Raw genomic sequence first — 9,816 nt, 5'->3', positions numbered from 1 at the left:
CTATCTTAAAATATTCTGACTTGGGTGCAAAATGATGTGCGTTCCACCCAGCACTCTCCTTGTCTGGCCTCTGGGCCCACCACCTGCAGCCCCTCAAGAATTAGAACTGCAACGAAAACCTCGTGTGACCTCTCCTGGTTGTCCCAAGCTGATTAATTTCCCAGCTGGATTATGGCCTGAAGCCCCCAGCCGCCACAGAAACCTGGATTTGCTTGACAGTGGCTCTTCCAAGTTCAAGTATGGCAGACTTTTGGACTTTTTTTTTTTTTTGCAAAAGCACACGGTACTCGTTTCAGAAGCTGGTGTCACCGTGTAGAAAGTAGGGTTCTGACTTTCAGAGGAGCTAGTACTGGAGACTGGCGACTCCTCGGGCCAGGAGTTCTATTGAGACCGCGGGAGGTCAGGCGAGCACAGAGCCCAGATCTGGGGCCTCACCAGCAACCAGTGTGAGGACCGACTGGGTGGACAGGGTCGCGGGCTGTGGTCATCATCCAGAACATCAATAAGCTGCACTGCAAGGCTGGCACCAAGAACCTTCTGGAAATCCATGCCAGCTTATTTAAAACGCAGTATGCCTCTTGTGGGGTTGTGGCTGAGAACCACAAGAGTCCAATTTGTTCAGCTGTGCCAGGAAAAGGTGCTCCAGAGCCTGAAACTTAAGATGCCAGAATCCCAGCTGAGAAGCTTCCCAAGTGTGAAGAGGCAGTGTGGGGACTGGCCATGACGTCATGTGCGTGGCTTGGATGTTGCCATGCCGGAGGAGGGTTACCGGGAGCGGGCCCTCTAGGACTTATGTCTAGTGGTGGGCACTTCCTTGATGGTATATTCTGCAGCCATGTATCCCCCCCATGTGTCGTGCCAGTGGTTGGATTTCACATGGCGCCCACCCCAGCCACCAACAGATTCAGGCTTCATTTCCAGGGACAGTCATGAAAATGAAATTGTTTGAGTGCTCTGGGAGAGGAAGAAATTATAGTAAATCTAAAAACTAGCTGCAAACCAAGGAAAAACAATCTTGAGCTGAATATTGGATGATCTAAAAATATCCTCTGATTCCTTAGGTTGGAATCCAATCTGTTGATAGGTGATGGAGACGTGGAAGTAGCAAGAATAAACATATTTAGAAATCAGAGAACGGTAAAGATAATGTCTGTTATTTGGTTTGAACTGAAACATAAGGTACTTTGGCTGTGTTTGCTTGATTATTGAGAGGGAAAACGTTGTGTAATTAGATTGTCTAAACAAATGTGATTATCCTGATTATATTTTTGCTATTTGGGCAAAGATAATAGGAGAGGTAAAACTCTCCTATTAAATTCTGATTTTTTTCACAAGTTTTAGTGGAAAATAAAATCAATCTCTACAGTAGGTAATATCTTATCTAAAGATATTACCCCTGGGGAAAAAATTACTTTTTTTTTTACTATTACTTGCAACATCAAAAATATGTCCTTTCCCTCCCCTCCCTTTTTAAAAAAAATTTTAAAACAAAGTTTATTAAAGAAAGAAGAGAGGAAAGAAAGGACAGGTGAAAGAAAGGCCTGGCACAGGCAAGTCTCTCTAAAAGGAAAGACTTCCATCCTTCCCTTTTGAAAGGTTTAGTAATCTTTAGTAATCCCTTTGCTAACCTAGAAGGTGCAACAATGAATGCAATACCTTTTTCAAAGAGAATTCACTCGAAAATAGCCAACGTGGAGTATATTCTTTTAGAAGCAAAATTACTCCATTTGGGACTTTAGCTAAGAACAAATTTTAAAGAATGGAATTTATAAAAGGCAATATGGTTAAATCATGTCGGTATTTTCTAGTGGTTGAGAACAATTGCTGTGAAAGTGAATAAGTAAACTTCAAAATAACTATTTAAAAAAGGAGCTACTTGATGGATTTTCTTGGCTTGAAACTCTATATACAACCGTGAAATAGATGTTTGTTTCTGATCCCTTCTCAACAGTGTGCTTCTTCTCTAGAAATACAGGTGTTTGGTAGGTATTTGTTCAATAATTAATATTCCATGGAAAAAAAAATTATCTGATTAAAAATCTCTCCCCGGACAACCCCCTAAGCTCCCCTCCTGCTCTGGGAGCTTTTTTGTCCTCTCAGTAAATCCTGCTCTTTTTTTTTTTTTTTTTTTAAGTCTCTCCCCTCTGCCTCTCCCAAATGGAAAACAAACAAACGAAACACTTCAAAACAAGGATATGTGTGCTTATGTGTTTCCTCATTCAAAAAGTCATGTTAGAACGTAAAATTAATCCTGTAAAGACTCCCTTATGGGGAAGTTTCAAATCCCACCTATTTCTGCCTTACCTTCCATTCCCCCCCCCCACCACCACTCCCTATATCCAGTATTTCTTGAAGAAAGAATTTTGCTTCCTCTGAGACAGCAACACAGTGAGCATCTTCTTCCAAGAAGACTGGAGCTCCTCTGGATGTCCATCCATCCGGCAAAGGCCCAGCTCTGCATGGCAGGGCCCATTCCCCCCACACCCCCACTCCCAACCCCCCTCCTCCCTACCTCCCCCATTCTCCCCCCATTTCAAGAGGGCAGGGACATCCATGTGTGTGGTTCTTATCAGAACCCTTTAACATATGGGGTATAAATTTTAACGCAATAAGCAATTTTTGTTGTCCAGTAAGAAACTCTTACAGCTGATTGCATGCAATAAAAGCTTTATTAAGTCAAGGAACTGTTAACACCTTTTTAAACTGCTATGTGGAATACCCAAACATTTTTAAATGACACAGGACACAGCTAACACATCTTTAGTGACAGAGTTCCACTTTCACAATTTTCTCTGCTCCCACCCCTAGTCATCAGCCATAGAATATTCTTTCTTCTTGTGTAGCATATACATCTCACAGGAATTCGCCGAAGCTTTTGCCATGAAAACACATTTCTTAAGTAGGTACACAGTGGACAAAAGATTAAACACCTAATAGGACGTGAACTATTTAAACATAATACACAGTAACGGGGTTACCAAAAGGGCAACTTTCAATTCATCTTTCAATTTCCTTGAGACATTTTCTCTGAATTAACTTATTACAAACGGTCTCATTTTAGATGTGCGACGGCCTTTCCGTTCTCCCCCTGGGATGCCAACGTCCTAACAACCTGCACTCTCTCGCCTGGGAAAAACAAAGGTCAGCCTCTTACGGGGCGCCTCTCTCGGCAGTCCGGTTGCTACAGTCCGAAGCACAGCGGGCACGCGCACACCACCAACCACGACCGGGGACGCGCACAGGAGGGGAGCCGCGCGCGGGGCTCCCTGCCGGGGAGGGCCCGCCTCGGAGCCCGGGGCTCACATGACGATGCACTTGCCGAGCAGCTTCTCCGTGGTGCTGGGCGCGGGGGGCGCGCCCGGGGGCACCCGGGGCCCGGCGGCGGGCTGCTTCTCGTGGCTCAGCAGCATGTGGAAGAGCTCCTGCACGTTCACATCCGCCTTGGCCGAGGTCTCCACGAAGGCGCAGCGCCACTCCAGCGCATAGGCGGCCCCTTCCTTGCGGGTCACCTCGCGGCCCCGCTCGTCGCTCTTGTTGCCCACCAGCACGACGGGGAACTTGTGCAGGCTGCTGCCCTTGATCTTGCGGATCAGCTCGTAGAAGGGGCGCAGCTCCTCCAGGGTCTCCCTCTTGGTGACCGAGTAGACCAGGACGAAGGCGTGGCCGCGCGCGATGGCGAAGCGCTGCAGCCGCGGGTCGCGGCGGCCGTCCGCGCTGTCGGTGATGTGCAGGGACGCCACGCCGTGGCTGCAGCCCAGCAGCCGGCAGCGGGTCTCGGCCAGGGCCGGCAGGTAGGCGTCGCGGAAGGCCGCGCACCACCGCTGCATCAGCGTGCTCTTGCCCACGCCGGCGGCGCCCACCACCACCACGCGGTAGTCGCGGCTGCGCCGGTGCGGCACGAAGGCGCGGAGGATGAGCAGGGCGGGCAGGAGCCGCAGCTGCTGCAGCAGCCGCCGCTTGGAGCCGAAGCCGGCGTTGCCCATGGCGGGGTCGGGAGACGGCGCTGGTCCTGCGGGGCTGGCGGCGGAGAAGCCTGCGCGGGGAGAGAGAGCGGAGAGCTTTAGCCCGCGACGTGCTCTGCGCGCCAGCCTGGCCAGCTGCGCCACTGCGACTCGCGGAGCGCGGGGGGGCGGCGGGACGGGGCGGGGGGGCTGTGACGCAAAGCGGGTGCATGCGGCGAGAGGAAAGCTACCGGGCACGCGGACCCGGCGGGCCCGGGAGGAAACAGCCCCCTCTGCGACGCGGTCACGGGTGGTCCGGGGCGAGGGACCGCCCGGCTGGGGACACACACAACAGACCTGGCGTTGCCTGCTTTATGCAGACCCGAAAGCGCAACGATCCACATTTACCTTTTATTTTTCTTTCCTTAAATTGTTTTATTTCGTCCTTACTACATCCCTCCATGACAAGGCCCCCCCGACCCTGGTTTCCCCCCTTGATGAAATGGGGATTTTAATTAGGCCAGAACAAAGAGAAATGGGGGGGGGATGTGTGATTCATCACATTAGGGGAAATGCCAAGGGGCCATTTGGGATGACACCTCTGCCCTGGCTAAAGCTACAAAATCGAGAATACGGAGCAAAGGAGGAGGTCCGGGCAGTGCTGGCGGTGGAATGTGGAGGCGAGATGCCTGCAGCCAGCGCAGCCCCCGGAGAGGCCCGGACCGCCTCTCCGGGCCAAGCTACACCTGTGTCACGGGCGGGAAGGAGAGGGGGGAGAATGGGGTCTCAGTTCACCCCCGGCCCCCTCTCTGCACTGCAGCAGGCGGCTGGGTCCCAGCCCTCACCCTGCACCTCAGGGCAGAAAGCGCTGACGGGGAAGAGGGGGCAGAGGGGGGAGTGGGAGCCGGGTGAGGGGCTCTACCAGGCCTGCTCCTGCCCTCCTGGAGGCCCCGCGCCCATTCCATTATTCATTCATTCATTTATTTTCAGTGATTTACGATTTAACTTTTGTAAAAGTATGTTGACAAATATTAGATGTTACTCTGGCATTTTGAACGTCATGATATAAACATAAAACCCATTTCAATAAATATTCCTTTCAGTGGAATTATGTGTTTCCCTATGTGTGATTGATCGACCAAAAAACATGCACGCAATTTCAAGCTTTTTTCTTTTCTTTCTTTTTTTCATCATCAGCTCAATGATTTGGGGTTGCTAGTACAATATAGACCACATAGGGGGAAAGTACAAAACGGCACTTAGCACCAATGCCGGTACTTACCTCATTATGGATATAATTAAAGATGTTATTAATTTTTATTATTTGCTTTTCCTTAGAACATAAATCAAAGCCATTAACTTGAACTTAAGATATATACATTATACATACACTATCTTATGCAAAATATGTTTCATAAGTCACGTCACATTTAAAAATATTGGAAACTGAATACCTGTGATTTTTATTTTGACTTCATGGAACAAGAGAACATTCAACTAGGGAGGGTTATACTAATGAAAAAGCTTTTAAAGGCCCAAATGTCTTCCTCTCCCTTTGTACTAATCACAGGCTACACAATGTCCTGAGAGAAGGCGTTGTAAGAAAAGTGCGTCACAACCTCAATAGCTTACTTTGTAAGGAACTAACAAGAAAGATTAGAAGATGAGACCTCATTTTTGTTTTCAAATAAATGGTCTTAATGTTTCTTCTTATAGAAAAGTTTAAAACAGTTTATTATAAATATATCTAAGCTAGAACGCACACTCACATGTACACACACACACACACACACACACACACACACACACTGCACATGCTCCAGGCCTCTGCCTCCCGCAGAAGGCCCTAGAAGCAGCTGCTCTCCAGCCCCTCCCCTCTGGGCTGCAGCCCCGCGCCTCCACCTGCACCTCCAGGAGTGCCTGGGTCAAGGGATACGTCTGTTACTTTTCTACCAGCACTAGTCATCATTCCAAATTGTACACAGATCCATGGAAGCTGTGAAAGATCTCTCTGACAGTATAAAGGTTCTGGTTGGTGGTCTGGGGCTATGTGGAATTCCAGAGACGCTTGCAGGCAGTTTCCTAAAGACTGGAGTAAAATGACTAACAGTGGAGGGGTTGACAACTTTGACTTGGACCTTCTGCGGTGATCCAAGCAGATAAAACGCATGGTCTCTTTATATGTGGGAGAAAATACAAAATTTGAATGACAGCTCTATCTGGTGAATTAGAAGCAGAGCTAACACCTCAGGACACACTTGCAGAAAGGATTCATGCAGGTAGGGCTGGGGTTTCTGCATTTTACACCACCACAGGAGATGGGACCCTGGTACAAGAAGAAGGATCGTCCACCAAATACAATAAGGATGGCAGCATTGTCACTGCCAGCAAGCCAAGAGAGGTGAGGGAATTCAGTGGTTAACACTTTATTTTGGAGAAAGCAATTACGGGGCATTTTGCTTTGGTGAAAGCATGGAAGGCAAACCCAGAAGGAAACATGATTTTCAGAAAAAGTGCAAGGAATTTCAACTTGCTCATGCACGCAATTGCAGAAACCATAGGGGTAGAGGTTGAAGAAATTGTGGCTATTGGATTATTTGCTCCAAAGACGTCCATATTCCCAAGATTTATGTACATCACCTTATAAAGGGAGAAAAATATGAGAAAAGAAGTGAGCACTTAACAATCCAGAAAGAGAGAGACGGAAATGTTAGATCTGGTAACATGGAGATAATGCAAGAAAATGTATCATCAAGCAGGCAGCTCCTGAACTTGAGGACGGCACATATGCTAACTTGGGCATAGGAATCAATCCTCTGGCCAGCAACCTTATCAGCCCAAATATGAGCGTTCGTGTGTAGAATGGAAATGGAGTCTGGCTTGAGTCCTCACTGATTACAACATGAAGCTGATACAGATCTAATCAATGCAGGCAAGGAGACAGTGACTGTCATTCCAGGAGCCTCGTTTTTCCCCAGTGATGAATCATGTGCAGTGATTAGAGGGGGACATGTCAATCTAACAATGCTAGGAGCAATGTAGGCTTCTAACACAGTGACCTGGCTAGCAGGATGACACCTGAGAAGATGGTGAAAGTGCTCTGCATTCAGTGTCTGGTGCCAGAACCAAAGTGGTGGTCGCTATGGAGCATTCTGCAAAGGGAAATGCATAGATGACATAAAGTCACGGAGGATTGTTCACTGCCACTGACTGGAAAGCAATGGGTCGACCACATTGTTACTGAAAGGGCTATGTTTGGTGTGGACACGAAAAAAGGGCTGGTTTTCATGGAGGTCTGGGAAGGCCTGATGGTGAGTGACATGCAAAAGAATAATACCAGGGGTGGTTTTGCAATTTCACCCAAACCTGTGTCGATGCTGCAGATAGCAAATTGAAATGTGGACAATTGTCCAAGGATGTCTGTTTTTCATTTTCAACACACAGGATTTAATTGAAAGGACATCAGTAATCATAACTACACACTTAAGCAATTTTTTACTAGATTTTTTCTAGAATGCAGCCATATAGACTTTGTTCTCTCATGTGTGCTATGACATTTTAATGAAAAATAAAAGGAAAACATTTATAATCTTGTTTTTTTTTAAGGCTGAGAAGACCGTTTTTACAAGCCGTGCTCACATTGGATGTATCTTTGCCGTCTACTCTGAATTATATGCAGCTTTTACCAAGATGGGTCATAGAAAGAGTTTCACTGCTGTGCTTTCCTTCCTAACTAAATTACGACTTACTGGTCCTAAAAGAAAGATGATATATGCATGTAAGTTTGTGATGAGAAGAAATGCTCTCACAGCAATTGTTCTTCCTTCACCCTCCTCTGACCCTTCTTTTGGGGAGTCTGATTTTGTTATTCTATCTTGCTCCCCTAAGCACCCTCCTTTTTCCTACACTTCTAGCTAAATAGATGCCCAAGAAGACATGCAGGGAACACTCTTAGGGGGAGAAGTAACTGCTTCATGGGAAAGATCAAGAATATAGGATCTCTGGGCATTGACATACCATCACAAAGTAGCCTTTATAAACAAACCAACCATCCATCTGTGCTCTGCCAAAGACTAAGACTTATTATAAGAATAGGCTAGAAACCTAACTGATCTACTCGGACAGTTTTCTCATTTTAAAACATCCAGAGGGATCATTAAAATTATTGCTCTATGTTATTAAGGCCCAGTGGGCTACAGGTGCAATGCCTCTCTTAACCCAAGAGGGACTGTGAAGTAATTTATCATGAATCCTTACAATGACAGAAGAGCTTTAAGAAGATACTTTCTTTTCAGGCTCTCATTTTTGCTCAGAAAAGATCCTAAATATTGAGTGGGTTTTCTACAGAACCGTGGTTTTTCTTCTCCCAAGGCTCCTTCCTTTAACAAAGTACTTTTAATTCAGCCTTATCCAAATAGAGGAAATCATGATAGGCCAAGTCCAGGATTTGAGCAGCCAGGGAGTTTTTCATGTTGGGGAACACACATGGTGGATTAGCTTTATGAGGAAATTTTCCTCAGAGGTATCCTCAATGGCAGACAGCCCAGGGGGAATTGCTTCAGAAGCCACCTGGGTATCAGATGGGAAACGAGTTTCAGGAACCCCGAAGACAGGCAAGACAGCTGGCCTCCGGACACAGGCAGGCATACACTAAGCACTGTCATGCTTCTGGTACTAAGTGAAGTAATCTCTGCATGCCTCTAGGGGAATATGGTCATGGAAATGCACTTCTCTTTAGGTACAGCTACAACCGTGGCGCATACGATACGGGAGGAGGGAGGCTTTTTGTCTGTGAGTAGCAATCCTCCAAATAGAAAATAGCTTTTCTAGGAGGCTGCATGGGTGAAAGCATTCTCTCCCAGGACTGGGGCAAAGGACCACTGACAGTAACATTCTATATTAGAGCTTTGATTTGAAAAAAAAAAGATCATGTTGCTGGTTTTTACATCTTCAAATTTATCATTCCAGTCTGGTTTCCTTAAGATAGTAATTCCAGGAAGTGGCAAGAGTTAAGTAGATGATTTTACAGTCTTGATTAAAGAGTATCAAGGGTGTTGTTAATACAATAAATGCTCCAAGTAGATACAAAATAAATAAACATACATATATCCAAAACACTAATTTTTGCAGTTTTCAGTGAAGTGCAGCACTTTCTTTATACAAAGCCTCTGAGAGAGGCCAGTAGATATCAGCTAGTTTTAAGTCATGACATCAGCTATTAAAATCCTTTGCATAATTCCTCTCACCCTATAGCCTTTAATAGAATTTAGCTGCAAAAGGTAGATTTCTGCTATAGTCATACATCTTGTCTGTTAGCAAAAAAATCAACAATCCAGCTTTCTGAAGATTCTGACATTTCATAGAGGCCTCTGTGGGTAGAGGAATTCTCTCTCTGTGCTGCCCACAACTACTACAAACTCCATGTTAGTACAGCTCAGGGTTCCAGGAAAGATGAAGAGATTTTGGTTACAAGTATCCCACACTGGGGAATGTGTGTTATTAATTACGACAATCTCTTCTGCATTACTTCCTATTGTGGAGGATATGTGTACAATTCATCCATAACAAATTGGTAAGGGATGCTACTGGTAATTGAAGTTTCCATATTTTGGTGACGATAATTCCCATTCTCTGCAGCAGAAGCCCCTCCAGCCACCCGGGCCCCTCAGCCTCCCAGTGCTCGGCGAGAGGGACGCGAGAGATGCGCCAGGGTTGCCCTGCCTCTCCCACGCTGCCTCCAAGGGAGGCTGAACCTGGGAGACACACGACCCCACGCTGCCGCCGCGGCAACAGCCTGGCGCGCGGACCCCGCCACCGCGCTTCTGCCGTGGCGCCTGGAGGGTCAGGATCCCCTCGGCGGCAGCCACGACAGGGC

General features: G+C 46.8%; 1 protein-coding gene and 1 pseudogene across 1 annotated transcript; one reads left to right on the top strand and one right to left on the bottom strand.

Annotated features, from left to right (window-relative positions):
- Positions 1-2,650: 2,650 nt before the first annotated feature.
- On the bottom strand, positions 2,651-3,983 carry DIRAS3 (DIRAS family GTPase 3). Its single transcript, XM_008051848.1, has one exon. The coding sequence runs from the start codon at positions 3,981-3,983 to the stop codon at positions 3,300-3,302; it is 684 nt and encodes a 227-aa protein (XP_008050039.1). The 3' UTR covers positions 2,651-3,299.
- A 1,226-nt stretch (positions 3,984-5,209) lies between these two features.
- Positions 5,210-7,336, top strand: LOC103253586 (annotated as a pseudogene).
- Positions 7,337-9,816: the final 2,480 nt, after the last annotated feature.

Source organism: Carlito syrichta, unplaced genomic scaffold, assembly GCF_000164805.1.
Source record: "Carlito syrichta isolate Samal-C Ts95f unplaced genomic scaffold, Tarsius_syrichta-2.0.1 Scaffold238807, whole genome shotgun sequence".
Classification (NCBI taxonomy): Eukaryota; Metazoa; Chordata; class Mammalia; order Primates; family Tarsiidae; genus Carlito; species Carlito syrichta.
The sequence above is the reverse complement of the archived record's forward strand: the minus strand, read 5'-3'. Positions and strand labels throughout refer to the sequence as shown.

Coding starts and splice junctions, on each gene's coding strand:
- DIRAS3 (XM_008051848.1), bottom strand. CDS start 3,983: ATGGGCAACGCCGGCTTCGGCTCCAAGCGGCGGCTGCTGCAGCAGCTG.